The sequence below is a fragment of the Chiloscyllium plagiosum genome, unplaced genomic scaffold, assembly GCF_037043375.1.
Source record: "Chiloscyllium plagiosum isolate Xiang-an unplaced genomic scaffold, Cpla_swu_hap1 HiC_scaffold_10, whole genome shotgun sequence".
Classification (NCBI taxonomy): domain Eukaryota; kingdom Metazoa; phylum Chordata; class Chondrichthyes; order Orectolobiformes; family Hemiscylliidae; genus Chiloscyllium; species Chiloscyllium plagiosum.
In genome coordinates this window covers 38613067-38629513 of record NW_028270148.1, presented here as the reverse complement: position 1 = coordinate 38629513, position 16447 = coordinate 38613067, and the positions used below count along the sequence as shown (strand labels likewise).

At 38.5% G+C, this 16447-nt stretch overlaps 1 protein-coding gene across 2 annotated transcripts in view; it reads right to left on the bottom strand.

The window, feature by feature from the left end:
- Positions 1-16447, bottom strand: part of thada (THADA armadillo repeat containing) — a 380305-nt gene that overhangs the window by 350648 nt on the left and 13210 nt on the right. For both annotated transcript variants that reach the window (XM_043695686.2, XM_087991280.1), the window contains exons 4-10: positions 11973-12121; positions 11407-11439; positions 9881-9929; positions 7488-7678; positions 7233-7327; positions 6139-6362; positions 2644-3344 (exon numbers count right to left, since the gene is read on the bottom strand). In XM_043695686.2, coding sequence (XP_043551621.2) covers positions 2644-3344; positions 6139-6362; positions 7233-7327; positions 7488-7678; positions 9881-9929; positions 11407-11439; positions 11973-12121 — 1442 coding nt within the window. The remainder of the gene's footprint in view (positions 1-2643; positions 3345-6138; positions 6363-7232; positions 7328-7487; positions 7679-9880; positions 9930-11406; positions 11440-11972; positions 12122-16447) is intronic.

The following is a 16447-nucleotide window of genomic DNA, read 5'->3' as shown; positions in this document are numbered from 1 at the left end:
ATAAAAAAATTCTAAAACCCAATAACCTAAAAATCTAAAATTCAAATGGAAATTTGAATTCCCGGAAAGAATCTGACCAGCTCTTAGGTACCAAAATACCCAGATGCAAAGAACTTCAAAGCATTCCAAAAAATTGATTAAACAGGATTTTCCTTTCACAAAGCATACAGATTCTTCCCGGGTTTTTTTCCCTCGTTAAACCTCTGTAATGATCGATTCTAAGAACTTACTCACCACAGACATCAAGCTAACTGACTTTTAGTTTCTTGTTTTCTGCCTCCCTTCTTGAACAGAGATTATATTTGCTATTTTCCAGTCAAATGGAACCCTTCCAGGTCTAATAAATTCTGTAAAATTAACATTAACACATTGACTTCATTAGTCGCCATTTAAAGCCCCTGGAGGAAGTCCATCAGGAGCCAGAGACTTAAAAACACCGCTAGTCCCAGTTTGCACAATACTGCTTCCCTGGTGCTAATAATTTAACCAAACTACTCTCTCTCTTGCTCCAACCTCAAGATTTCCAGGTATTACTGGGATTTTTTTTCTGTATCCTTTATAGCGAAGACAAAATATTTATTTATTTTATCTTCCATTTCTTTATGATCCACTATACCCATTCTCAAGGACAAATACTTTTTCTTTAAATCGATACCAATCTTGCTATATATTTTACATTTCTAGCTAGCCTCTTCTCATGGTCGATTAATTCCGATTAAACTTTTAGGTATTCTCTGCCATTTTTTATATTCAATTCAGTCATCTGACCTACCATTCATTTTTGCGCAATTACAGCGAACTTTGTCTTACTTACACCTTACGAACCTGCACTCTGAAACAGGCAAAAATATGCCTGTAACACCAGAAGATAACTGTATTATTGTGAACTCCATGCTGTCCAAGTAGTCAGTTGAGGGTGCAAAAGAGAAGTTTTATTTAAGGCTAAATTTCATTATTATTTAAGAAATTTATGCTGTAAATAAAGAATAACAGTGATATTATACACCCTGCATTATGTTTCTATTATTACTTAGTGTGTGTTTATACATTGATTATGTGGGCAGCACAATGCTTCAGTGGCTAGCACTGCTGCCTCACAGCGCCAGGGATTCAATTCCACCCTCAGGCAACTGTCAGCATCTGTGAGGGTTTCCTCCAGATGCTCTGGTTTTTGCCCCCACAGTTCAAGGTTGTACTGTTTAGCCAGCTAAATTGCCCATAGTGACCAGGGACAAGAAGGCTAGGTGGATTAGCCATGGGAAATGCAGGGTTATAGGAATAGGGTGGGGGGTGGGTTTGGTGAGGTGCGCTTCGGAGAGAAGGTATGGATTTGATGGGGTGAATGGCCTGCTTCCACACTGCACGAGATTCTATGATCACCTCCAATGTTTTTGCTGGTCTATTATCCCAGTTTACTTCAGTTCACTCAGATTTCAGAGCAACATAGCTGTTTTTCAAATTTAAAATACTTGTTTTTTGTGTTTCTACATCTTCTTGTTGGTACCAATATGGACCATGACCAATAGATCCTCCCCTACCCACTGCAAGTTCTCGCCAGCCCATATTCGATACCCTGAACCTTGACACTGGTTCAACAACACAGCCACATGGACACATGCTCTTTGCTAGAGAGAACAGTGTCAATTCCTCTCATTATACTGCCCCTACTAACACTACATTTCTTGTAAATCCCACATTTCGATGGCTGCCTGTACCATGGTGTCATGTTTGTTTGCTCATCCACTCTTCAGAGCTGAAAATGTGTTGCTGGAAAAGCGCAGCAGGTCAGGCAGCATCCAAGGAACAGGAGAATCAACGTTTCGGGCATAAGCCCTTCTTCAGCTCTGATCTCCAGCATCTGCAGTCCTCACTTTCTCCTCATCCACTCTTCAGCCAACTTTCTCATCCAAACAAGCTGAGAAAACTTCAATCCTATTGGACAATCACAAAGACTTCAGAACCCTGCCGTCTGGTCCCTTAACTGCCTCACATGGAGTCACACCATTGTGTTGTTGACCATTAATCAAATCTGAAGACTCTATCCTAAGGGGGTATAAAAGACCTCCTCCTCAAATGAAGGGTCCAGCTAACTTTCCCCCCCTCCCTGACGACCCATAGTGTCTGCAGCTAAGCCTCCTATTTCTTTTATCTGTTGCAGCCTTTCAAGCCTCCAACATATCGGTTGGAGGAATTCTGGTCTCTTGATTGGTCACTGAGTCCTCAGCTGCTAAAATGTTAATCCCTTGAATGCCCTTCCTAAAAACCTAACTCTTTGACCAAACATTGAGATATGAGGGGAGGTGACTCAATGACAAAAATTAACATTTGCAAAGGCCAATTGTGGCCTCCTAATATATTAAGTAAAACAACAATATTCAATAATATTAAAGTTGAAAATGCTTAGATGAACTAACACAGATTTACAAGAGGATTAGGTTTTCTTATTACAGTTTCCCAAATCAGTCCACAGACAAGAGAGGGTCATTCTCCCTTTCAATAAGTATTTATTCACACTTTGGCATAACAGAAGGAAAGAATTAAACAGGTGCAGATTTTCACTTCCGAAAATAAAGTGTTAAATTTTCAATTTAAAACAATCTGCAGGATGATAGGTAACTGCTATTGTTCTTTTCTTCTACTCACCAACATTGCTGGCTTTGTCAGAAGACTGAAGCTCTTTGATCATGAAGGTCAAGCTGTCAGGATTGCACTTCAATAGTTTGGGAAGATAATATTCAATAATATAAGTTGTTTGGCTTGGTTTTTCCTCACACAGCTTCATAAGAAATGGAGATACCCAGATGTCATGCCATCGTTTACTCCAATAACCAGACTCGGATGAAGACATTAACTGATTCTTATGACTCACAAACATTTTTTCCAACAAGTCAGTTGCATACGTAGCTAGAGATTGTTCAAGATTTATCCCCAGAACTTGTTTAGGGATAGACTCATCCACAGTTAATATATGTTCAGTACCAAAATATTCCACTAAACAACCTAGTAAAACATATTTTCCTTTGATATGCCATTCTAGACTCATTAAGTTGTGTGTTATATTTAAGAAGAAAGGATCTGTTAATACACAAGTATCATCAATGGTCTTCTGGTGAATTTTTAAAATGTTTTTAAATATTGTTTTAGTCTGATGTCTCACACCATCCAAAGGATGTTCCCAATGTGTCCATATGTATTCAAGCAGCTTCTGAATGGCTTCAGAGTTTCCATTCAGAGAATCTTTCAGATACTGAGAGCACGTATCTACATGGAGAGCATCTAGTGCAGAAGTAGTCCAAAGACTCAGATTTCTGGAAACCGACATTGCCATACTGGATTCCTTTAAGCTAAAACAAGAGTAAAACAAAGGTATAAATTTTACTTACTATACCAATTCATTCTTAAAAATCTTAACATCCAAAAGAAAGCAAATAAGGACATTCCCCCAATCACAAGAATGCAGCAGTGCGGATTTATGGGAGTGGTGCAACACTGAGACACAAGGTCACCCTCTTGCAAACATCTTTACAGCATCACCTTTGACTTCAACAGTTTTAAAATAGGTATCTGGTACTGAATTGGTTTGTCACTATTTTAAGGAACATGCCTGAACAGAACTCCTTTGCATTTAGTTTGTCTTTTACTTGTCCTTCAATCTAGGCAAAAACTGCTAATGGATGGAGATAAGCCTTTTGAATTAAAGCATATAAATCTTATTTTTGCCTCCCTTGAGCAACTTTACTCTTTAATAGACACTCCCACCATCGCGAAATTTAGATTAGATTAAATTCCCTACAGTGTGGAAACAGGCCCTTCAGCCCAACCAGTCCACACTCACGCTCTGAAGAGTAACCCACCCAGACCCATTTCCCTCTGACTAATGCACCGAACACTATGGGCAACTTAGCATTGCCAATTCACCATTTATTTGAAGTTGAATTAACAATTATTATGCAAGATAGCTATCAAGTAAATCTGAGTACTTGTCGAATCAGGCAGGGTTCAAACATACTTTCAATTATCTAAACTTTGATTCACATCAGTAAACTACATAACAATCAGCTCTAAGATGTCTAACAAATAAAGCACAATTAATTGTAAAAGCCTGGCATACATGCACATTCATTCACATTTTCTGCCTTCTTAATACTGAACAATAACTTACACCCCTCAAGGTGAGGATTCTGTTGTGTTTTCTTAAAAAAAATCTGTCTGAAAAATACAAACTGATTGCACTAATTCAAGAGTGATGCATGAACAATTAGACTAAGGTACACATCAATTTCTTCTCTCGATTAGATTCGGAAGTATCGATATAAAATAATAATAGCTAATCAAGTTAGTCAGGAATTGGTTCTGAGATAAACTTGAACATCGAACCAACAATTTGAGTCAGAGCTTGTGACTGAAATCAAAATCGATATCATAATATTTTGTTGACTTTTGATTGGAAAGTGAATCTGAGTGACCATCTTGACTGGTTATAAAACTAAATTTTCACACGAGTTTCTGTTACATTGAAATTAGTTGGATCATGCAGAGAACAAGAAGAAAAACTGAAAATGGCACAAAGCATTACACAGGCACATGGTACAACAACCAAGGAGAATTGCAATAAGTTCCATACAGAACTTGAGTAACTTGGCAATCCTAAACTTTGAATTCAGTAGGGATTCTATTAACTTCTCTATCCAATGTGCGCACAAAGATAATAAGACTTCTAATTATGGGAAAAAGTTGATCAATTAATTCTAAAATCAGACTAAATGACCTAGCAAAAGCTAAAATGGATTATTTACTGTGAACCAACTACTAGTTCACTGGAAATGTTCACAAGGCTCTAAAATTGTACTATGGATTTGTAAGTTCAAACTGGAGTCAAAAAAATGGAAAATACAGCTTCAAAAATAACAAAGTGTGCATATTTACAATTGCCATTGGATTTTTGGCACAATTTGTATTACATTTGGAATGGAAAATTGCTTCATGACTTCAAAGAACATTTCAAGGATTACAACGCGAGATTAGGACACAAACTAGTTGTCACATTACTACATGAAGGCAGCTAGTGTATTCATAACAATATTGCCATTACATTGTCCATTGATTTGTTTTAACCTGATTAATTTCTAATAAATTAAAATGCTTATTTGCATGAGCTCTTGCTAGCTGAGCAGAAAAGAATGCCTTCTTAATGAAGGTAACAATCAACTGTGGAACAAAATAGAACCTCGGATAACTCCAAGCTTGTTATCACAAAAATACGCAACCATCTTCAACAACTGGAGCTACAGTTACATGACATTTGATACAAAATCCCTCTTAGCATTTGTTTTTAATGAAAACAAAATTTAATTACTGACAACAGCTTATATTATCATAGTGAAACACTTCAAGATGCTTCACAAGAGCGTTAAACAAAATTTAACAATAAGCTATAAGGATATTCATACAGATAACAATATGTTTCTTTTTGGCCAAACATTTAGAGGAAGGAAAGCAAAGGAAGTTGAGTTATTGCAAAAATTAGGACAGAAATTTTGGAAGGGATTGGTTTGTCAGCTAAAGGCATAGTACATATGCTGCAAAATTAAAATCAGGCTGCTCAGGAGATCAGAAGTTGACCAGCATAGATTTCTCACAGAATTATAGACAAAGAAAATTACAGTAGTAAGTAGTGGTGAAATCATCGAAGGATTTGACAACAGTGTTGACAATTTTAAAATTAAAGGTGTTTGCTTAGCCAACAGCCAATGTGGCTCACAGGGATGATGGGTGACTGGAACAGAGCTGGCTGGATAGGCAACAGAGTATTGAATGAGGTCAAGTTTCCACAGCATACAAAGTGCAAAGCTGACAAGTGTTTCAGAGGGTTTCAGAAGCAGGTGAGCAGAAACAGAAGAGGAATAAAGATGTCTTACAGAAATGAAAATAAATTACTTTGTGTTAAGGCATAACACAGTTTTTACATTACTAAGTTTCAGGTAGTTACCAGTCTGCACTAAGACATGAGGGTTGAGTTAGCGATTTTATCATTGCACTAAAAAATTTACTTTTCTAAAAAAAAAGACAGTTGGAAATCCAACAGCACACATGAAAAACATTTCACTGTAGGATACAAATGCTCTACCTTTCGCTTACCGTGCGTTAAGTGAAAGGAGAACAGTCAATATATCTAATAGTAGATGTTCACCACTATTTCTCATTTTTCCACCTTTCCAATCCAACATGGCCAGGGATCCCTGGCTTAGGAAAAGAACCACATCATCGGGAGGTGGAGTACTGTAAAGTTGTCCACAACTCTGAATTAGCCATTCTGGTACATCATGAGCTCTTTGATTCGAGTTAAAAAGCAGATCATGAACCTTCAAAGAAGAAGAAAATCAATTCAAGTATAAAAATAAAGACTTTTTTAAAAATGGTCAAAAATAAAGGAATAAAGCATCTCACAGCAAATGATGTTAGAAATACCTTCCTCCACCTGTCAGCTCAAAAGGTTTATTCTGTCATAACTTGCAATGAATACAAGTTGAAAATGGTGAGCAGTAGGACCAACAGTATATCTACGCAGAAAGGCATAAGTTCCATTCATGTTCCAAATTTTACAATGTTTTCCTGACCAAACATCCTCAAGTGCAGGCTTTACCCATCCAAACTAAAGCCAGTTAAAAACAAGCTGAAGCCAGGTAGAAGTCAAGGCGTCCAATTTTTATATTAAATAGCAGTCTCCAATACCACACCTCCACACAAAAAAATCACTTCAATTTCCCAACATGCCCTGTTGTTAAAATCACAACCATCATTTCAGGCAGGAGAAAATCTTTAACCCATCTAGCCCACAGTAATCCTTTGGTGTAATTTCAATCATTATGTGTGGATTTAAGTTGAACGATCTGGTATCATGATAAGACATTAAGTTCATATAGAAAATTGCTCTCCATTACTAAAACATACAATTAAGTTCAACTAGACATAAAATTTGGGCACAGATTTTTGAAATTCTGCTTTAATTACAATACCTCTAAGTATTGTCAATTAAATTAATTCTTTCATTTTGTATCATTTATTTAAAGAGTATAAAGACAGGCTTTAAAGGAAACATTAGTATCGTCAGTATAGTAGCAATCTTAAAGACCTGGCAGAATGGCCTAAATCCACATCAAATGATCATCTTCCAGAGCTTTAGGTCAAAGTCAAAATTAGCTTCTAGGTCTCTAAACAGCAGACCCACTCACCAATTTTGGCAATAATTCATCACAGTCCACAATAGTCTTGATAAACAGAAGTGCAGCCATCCCTGCTGTACTCTGAACAGTCTGTAAGAAATCTCCTGAATAGTAAGGAAAAAAACAAGAAGAAAGTGGGAAGAAAGGTACAAGACATGCAGCCAACCTTAATAAATCATGTGCTTTGACTTAAGAGGAAAAGGCATTTGATGTCCACTCCCATTGCCCCAGTAAAATGCAATTATTCATCAAACATTAGCTTACCATCTAGGAGTATTTCAATAACGCATGTGAGCAGCCCACACATAGTTTCCCAGAGAGATGACTCAGTATTTCTACAGAGAACGTCATGTATTTTCTCTTGAACTTTCTGAACAAGGACCATTGTAGCTTTCAAGGCTGCCAATAAATCATGCATCAGCTTGTTTTGCAGAATATGCTGCCCGCCAAGGTTCCTAGAGCAAAATTAAATATAGTCATCTTTCAACCCCAAAAATACATTTTAAGAAATGATTAAAAATTTATATCTGTTGCAAAAAAATTAATAGAAAGTCTGCAAAGTCTATGGTTTAATGAATCAAAGTCATAAATGTGAAATTTACAGGTTTTTCATCCCCTTTAACTGCATTTCAGATCAGAAATAAATGCAATAAAATATATTATGCTTGATCTTAATCAAACTTGGATCACAGAGATTTAAAATATGACCTTGAATATGATTACTCTGCAATTATCGGCAATTATTTTTCCATGTGAAAAATGCATAAAAGCATTTCAAAAATCATGCAACACAATCGAGGAACCTCGATTATCCGAATATCAATTTTCTGAATTACGGACTATCCGAAAGAGATCTCAAGGTCCTGATAGAAACATTAAGTCAAAGAGCTGTTTCAACTCTGATCGTGACTTTTGTTTACATGTACAATGATTAAAAATGAACTCGGCTCACTGAAATGCTGCCAAGAACAGCCCTGGACAGTCCAGGCACCGTCTCTAATGACTGACCTCCCACCCTTTCTCTCTCTCTCTCTCTTCCTCCCTCCCCCCCCATACACACACACACACGCACACACACACACACACACACACGCACACACACACACACACACACACGAGTCCTACAGAGGAAATCAATTATCAATTATCCGAATAATCAAATTATCCGAATGAAATAGTGCTAGCCTCTCTCGTTCGGATAATCGAGGTTCCTCTGTAATGGCATATTTACATCGTGCAGATGACCTACAAGCAAAGCTCTTGGTGCCTGGTTATTCACCCAATTTGAAGTAGTGTGGGATGGTATTTTCAGCAGCAGCATGAAAACAATCAAACATACAATAGCGGCCTGAAATCTTCCAATGGGAAGAAATTAACTGCAGCAATGAAGAGGTATTATGATTCAGGACTATAAAGAACTCCCAACAAAACTGACTCAGTGGGAATTGCCTGGGAAGCAGAAATTTCTGATAAGCAATTATACAACATCTGCAAACATTCAAAAAAATTCTCCAATTTGGAACTGGAAGGATAGACTTCAAAATGATTCCAGTTCACTGACCAAAACAGTTAAAACAGGAAAAGTTTGAAAAACTATAAATTCCTCCAACCCCTGGCCAACAATAAAACTGATATCCCAGACTCACCACTGACAGCATTCCCCTACCTGGGACTCCAAAGAGACCTGAAACTGTCAACCATCCTGATCCCCAATTCAGTAAACGGCTTCCAAACACAACCAGACCTGACCCCACCCCATTCTGTCCAGATCAAGCAGCGCCCCATCTATCTGGGAACCCCTTTCAGACCCAAGTTTCCCTAACGTAAATTGAATGGCAACAACGCCCTAATCATCCCCAGCTTGAAACCACTAGTCTCAACACACATCCTCCTAATCGAAATATGGACCCAACTCCCCTGACCAGATCCATCCTCCACTCTACGCACATCCCATGAAATTGCGTGTGGAATCCACCTTCTCCCCTCAACCCGCTTAGCTTTCACAAGTCTCTCAATAGCTGTCAAAATGGCTTAAAGACCAGTAAAACACAGCACTTACTGCAATTTTTTTTAAAAAACAGGTGCTGCTTCAGTATATTTGTGCTGTTGACTGCAAGGATTCATATGTTGACTCATAAGTGCTGCATCAGGTGGAAGGTCCCCTCACCCAGATGCTTGCTCAAAAATGTTGGCAAATTTTAGTCTCGTCTGGGTTCAAAATAGGGATTCTGACCCAGATTGAAAGATTTCTGCCAGTAGTATGAACTGTGATTAATTATTGGGTTATGGGCTTTTCCCAATATTAGTGGACATTCCTGAATACAATGTAAAATAGAATACTCAGCTCACCACAGCCTCAAAAAAATGCATCAGTTCATGCTACTCAAGCATTATATATTATCTTCACATGTTTAATACCTAGCTTCTAACCTAGTCAAGGCATTTTTATCATTCCACTTGTAATGCAACATCCTACACTGAGTTAAGGCTGCCTGTAGCACTTAACACAAATGCAGAATTAAAAAAAAATGTAGGTTTGCAATCAAATTCATTAATTTTACAGTCTTTGAATAATTGGTGAATTTTGCTTAATTCACATACTTTGATATCTAATCATATCTGAGCCCTGAACAAAGTTAACTTTTAGAAATACTCACATATTTTGAAGCTTAAAATCCACTAATGTCATGTGCAGAAATTGAAGAACTACAAAGTAAAATAGAAGTATTTACAAATGCAAATTTACAACTTACTTCAATGATTTTTATGCTAAGTTATAAGCAGTTATATTTCTAGTCATTGACTATTTTTCTATAGAAGGACTTTGGAAAGGGCCTCTTTGAATACAACTGTCTTAAATGCAATGTGGAGTCTCATTATTTTACAAAAGGTGTCCCAGCTATAACGTGCTTAGCTTACAAAGAATGTGTAGTGATTATTTCTCCAAAGTTGAAATAACAAATAATTCATGACAATTCAGAATGGCACTATTATTTGTGTTTCAAAGTCCCTTGACTGGTCTCAGAGATGGCTTTTACCAAACAGTAACAGGCTTTTCGAAACCAAATATGACTCCAAGGTGAACAGTCAGGCTTTCTGAAATGGGCAACTGGAAGTGGTAAAAGACAAGGGTAAAACATTTTGCCCAGGACCTGCAAAGATGTCATTCTGATTAAAAAATAAACGTAATCTACTAAAATTGTGGTAGTATTGCACATCTTTCAATTTTTTTTTATTGTATTGATACATGTGGGATAGGGTACTAAAAATGCTCAAGCACTTCAACAAGGAACCAATGTTACTGGAATCTTTTACGCATTAACACCAACCCAAACATGTTCCAAATTAAATTCAAAGTAAAGCATTTCATTTAGTCTTAAACAACTGTCCAAAGGTGATCACAAATGTTTGGACTAAGCAACTTAAGTTGATTGGTTTAACACTGAAGACAAGATATGCATACGGTGAGTCAAGACCAAGAGGATGTGGCCAAATTTCATAAATAAAGAGCAGTTCACTCAATTCCACTTTGTGTACAACTTATTGATGAAAGATTACAAAGGAAGTGGAACGATTGTAACAAAATAAAACTAACAGGTGTAAGAGAACATTCCAAACTCAACACTTGAGCAAAGTGTTTGTGCCAATACAAAATGGATGCTGTGATCCATCCATGTATGCACAGTTGCACCGGTGATGTCATGTCAGAGCATACTACAACAGCAATAACAATAATTTGTTTTCAGCTCCTGAATCTGAGAAACTGGAAAACTTCAACCATCCCTCGAGAATACAGCAGAATAGAAGGTGAACTTGCTATAAAGCAGAAAATATGGTTGAAAGGCAAGTATTCAGATTGGTGGAACATGTAAACAGATTTTTTTCAAGGTGCAAAGCTGAGACCAATATTATTAACAACTTATACAAACACTATGGACTCAGGAAGGAGAGCAAAGTTTAAACATTTTCAATTGAGAATGTGGTTAATACAGGAGGTGAATGAAACATGGTATAATAATAAAATGAATAAACTTGCTAAGTATTTACAGTTGTTAGCTTGAAACAACTCTGAATTAAAATTAATTGAAAAACAATGTTGCGATTTTTCATATCTGCATTTGTTGCTCCATCTAGCACTGTCATTGTCTACAAGTGCAGCCAAATATAAAACAGAACAACCTACCCTCCAAATAGAGGCACTGTGTACACATTTCACCTGTGAGGATACAAATCAGAGTGATTACTTTATTAAGCATGCATCATAATTAGAAGCAATAATAATACATTATCAATTTCCTATTCATTCCTGTCCAGGACCTCAGGTTGGTCTTTTCTTTCTCTAAAACCTTCATTTTTTAAAATCAAAAGCCTGGCAAAGTCTAATGATAGAAGGCATAGGAAAGGCAGTTTTCCACCAGCTGGAAAATTATAAGGGATAGTCAATTTTCAATATCATACAGAGAAAGAGTAAAAAGCAGTTTGAAGAAAGTCATCAACACAGAGCATTGCTTTATCACATAGTTATTAATGTTGCATTAGTTTGGATTGTTTCAAGTGAAGAACCAATTCAAATATAATTGGCTAAATAGTGTCCTTCTAACTGCTTGAGTTCAAAGTTCATGCACAAGTCAGCTGCATACACACCAAAGAAAAATGTAAGATGTAGGAAGAACATAGGGATTTTAACAAAGCAATATAGAAGTCTTGAACATAAAAATATTCAATCTCATGCAATTGATCAAATCTTACCCAGGCTAAAATTCTCCATGCAAGCTGCAATGGAATCAATCACCTTCCTGATATGGGATTTATCCACAATCAACATTTCTTTCTTTAGGCAACTGATTAGACAACTAACCACTTCTTCCTTCAAGTTTTCAGGAATGCCATTCAATGCACTGCAAAAGGATATTAGTGTTAATTGTGAATGAAGCATTTGGTGTAAAAATGTTAAAAATAAGCATTTGGTGCTGGTGTGCTCCATATTAAAATTTTTTACATAGTACAAAAACTGCTTTGTTGGAAGTCATAGAGTCATAAAGATGTACAGCACAGAAACAGACTCTTCGGTTCAACCTATCCATGCCGACCAGATATCCTAACCTAATCTAGTTCCATTTGCCAGCACTTGGCCCATAGCCCTCTAAACCTTTCTATTCATGTACCCATCCAGATGCCTTTTAAATGCTGAATTGTATCAGCCTCTACCATTTCCTCTGGCAGCTCATTCCATGCACGCACCATTCTCTGTATGAAAATGTTGCCCATTAGTTCCCTTCTAGGTCTTTCCCCTCTCACACTAAACTATGTCCTCTAGTTCTGAACTCACCCACCCCTGGGAAATGACCTTGTCTATTTAACCTATTCATACCTCTCAATTTTGTAAATCTCTATATGGTCACCCCTCAGCCTTCGACGCTCCAGGGAAAACAATCCCAGCCTGTTCAGCCTCTCCCTATAACTCAAACCCTCCAACCCTGGCAACATCCTTGTAAATCTTTTCTGAACCCTTTCAAGTTTCACAACATCTTGCCGATAGGAAGGAGACCAGAACTGCCCGCAACATTCCAAAAGTGGCCTAATCAATGTTCTGTACAGCTGCAACATGACCTCCCAACTCCTAACTCAATGCTCTGACTAATAAAGGAAAGCATACCAAATGCCTTCTTCACTATCCTAACTACCTATGACTCTACTTTCAAGGGACTATGAACCTGCACTCCAAGATCTCTTTGTTCAGCAACACTCCCCAGGAACTTACTATTAAGTGTTGAGGCCCTGCCCGGATTTGTCTTTCCAAAATGCAGCACCTCACATCATTACACAACAGATGCAAGTCAATATGCCTCATATTAATGCAAGCTCCTTGTTTGGCAGCAAGTTATTTTTACATGTTAAACAAATAAATCAAACAATGTGCATGTATCAGACAGTATCAACTCAAAAATATTAAAGACAGATTAAACTGATGAATCGCATTCTACATAAATAGTTGGTCGACTCTTGCATTGAAATGTAAACATTTCAAACACAAAGAAAAACAGAATTTTTGAAAATTCATTCACGGGATGAGGGGATTACTGGCTAGACCAACATTTATTGCCATCCCTAATTGCCCAGAGGGCAGTTGAGAGTCAACGACATTGCTGTGGGTCTAGAGTCACATGTAGTCTAACCCAAGTAAGGACAGCAGATTTTCTTTCCTTAAGGATGTTAGTGAACCAGATGGGTTTTTCCAACATTCAGCAATCGTTTCATGATGGTCATTAGAACATGAACAGTACAGTACAAGCCCTTCACCCTTGAAGTTGTGCCGACCTTTCATCCTGCCCCAAAATCAAACTAACCTGCATATTCTTAATTTTACTATCATCCATATGCTTATTCAAGTGTTGCTTAAATATCCCTAACATATCTGACTCTACTACCACTGCTGGCCTTCCTGATGAAGGGCATTTGCCCGAAATGTCGATTTTTCTGCTCCTCAGATGCTGCCTGACGTACTGTGCTTTTCCAGCACCACACTCTCAACTCTTATCTCCAGCATCTACAGTCCTGACTTTTGCCTACCACTGCTGGCAGTGCATTCTACACACCCACCACTCTGTAAAGAACCAACCTCTTACATCTCTCTCAAACCGTCCTCCAATCACTTTAAAATTATGCCCCCTCGTGATAGCCATTTCCACCTAGGAAAGTGTCTCTAGTTATCCACTCTATCTATGCCTCTCATCATCTTGTACACTTCTATCAAGTCACCTCTCATCCTTCTTCACTGCAATGAGAAAAGCCCTAGCTCCCTCATCCTTTCTTCCTAAGACCTACCCTCCAATCCAGGCAGCATTCTGGTAAATCCCTCTCTAAAGCTTCCACATCTTTCCTATAATGAGGTGACCAGTACTGAAAAAAAATTCCCAGTGTGGTCTAACCAGGGCTTAGACTCTAATTGCAGATTTTTTTTTAAATTGAGTTCAATACCACTATCTACTATGGTGGGATTCAAATCCAGGTCCCCAGAACATTACTTGGGTCTTTGGATTAATAGCCCAGCAATAATACCACTGGACCAATGCCTTCCCATGGTAATGGTACATTTAAAATTAGGTTGGGTAGAGTAATGATGAAAATAAATAAATGTCTTGATGTTGGCAGTAGAAATCTCTTGATTTCTACTGGAGTGTGGAAATATAATATAAAAGTAGAACTTGCCAAAATATACTTCATACAACAGTTTTCACTCATCTCTGACAACCATGATTGAAATATAACCAGATTTACTCTGAAATAATGCATTTTAAAACTTAAACCAAAAATATAAAATAACATGAACACAAAGTCTTTCAAAACAAAATATACATTTGCAAAAGTATTAACAGTTGCTCCTCGACACAATGCAAATCTTAGCAAGTTTTGAGAATATCTGTAGCTCAGGTTGAGGTTCTGGATGTAGGTTTGCTTGCTGAGCTGGAAGGTTCATTTCCAGACATTTCGTCACCCTACTAAGTAACATCTTCAGTGGGCCTCCGGGCGAAGCGCTGTTAATAATTCCTGCTTTCTATTTATATATTTGGGTTTCTTTGGGTTGGTGATGTCATTGCCTGTGGTGACATAATTTCCTGTGACAATGTGTTTTAAAAAATTCTCAAGGTCAGGTTCGTAGGAGAGTAGTCTGACACAGAACAAACGACCAAGAGGCGAGTCTGCTAGAATATGAGCATTTTATTCCCCGCAGCGTCGCCACAACCAGGTCTCATACTTACAACGGGTCTGGCTTATACTCACTCTACATGTTACCGGAACTGGGAGCCGTCAGTTCTCGTAGAGCGGTTGCCAACAACCCACGCTCGGCGGTTAAACGTAACCCCGGAGCAGACTCACCGAACTGGAGACATTTCCAGCTGATATACTCTTTTCCAGATATAAACATTCATGTGAACAGCAGAGCAAGGCTAAAAAACACATTCCATTCTGGTTACATACAGATAAGAAGATTCACACGGGGAGGTGTGTAATAAGATTCACACGGGACTAAGCAACACCTCCATTCCGGTTAGATTCACACATGTATTGGGACATAATTTTTAACCGTTTCACCACACAATGTCATCTCCTGTTCTTTTTCTCAGGGGCGGTAGATGGGGTCTAACTTGATTTGTTTGTTGTACCCAATGAACACAATCACAGATTTCTCGCAACAAACACAAACAAGCAGACAAAACACATCCAGAAACCCTGGCCACTCTCCCCTACGTCAAAGACATTTTGGAAATGACTGCCAGACTAAGACCCTTTGGCATTATGGTAGCCCACAAACCCACCAACACACTAAAACAGCAGCTAATGAACTTGAAAGGCCCTAGACAGACAACATGCAAAACTAATGTCATTTACAAAATACCGTGCAAGGACTGTAACAAACACTACATTGGACAAACAGGCAGAAAACTAGTCACCAGGATACATGAACATCAACTAGCCACAAACATCATGACTCACTCTCACTAGTATCCCTACATACAGATACGGAAGTACACACTGAGACGGAGACAACACATCCATCCTAGGACAAGCCAAACAGTCACGCATGAGAAATCCTAGAAGCATGGCATTCCAACCGGAACTCTATCAACAAACACATTGAATTAGACCCCATCTACCACCCTCTGAGAAAAAGAACAGGAAATGACCACCACAGGAAATGATATCACCAACCCAAACATATAAACAGAAAACAGGAATTATCAACAGTGCTTCGCCCAGAGGCCCACTGAAGCCACCTACGTTCGTGACACCACCCACGCCCTCCACCTCCTCCAGGATTTCCACTTCCCCAGTCCCCAACGCCTCATCTTCACCATGGACATCCAGTCCCTGTACACCTCCATCCCCCATCACGAAGGTCTCAAAGCACTCCGCTTCTTCCTTTCCCGCCGTACCACCCAGTACCCTTCCACCGACACCCTCCTTCGACTGACCGAACTGGTCCTCACCCTGAACAACTTTTCTTTCCAATCCTCCCACTTTCTCCAAACAAAAGGAGTAGCCATGGGCACCCGCATGGGCCCCAGCTATGCCTGCCTCTTCGTAGGGTATGTGGAACAATCCATCTTCCGCAACTACACTGGCCCCACCCCCCATCTTTTCCTTCGCTACATTGATGACTGTATCGGCGCTACCTCGTGCTCCCACAAGGAGGTTGAACAGTTCATCCACTACACTAACAC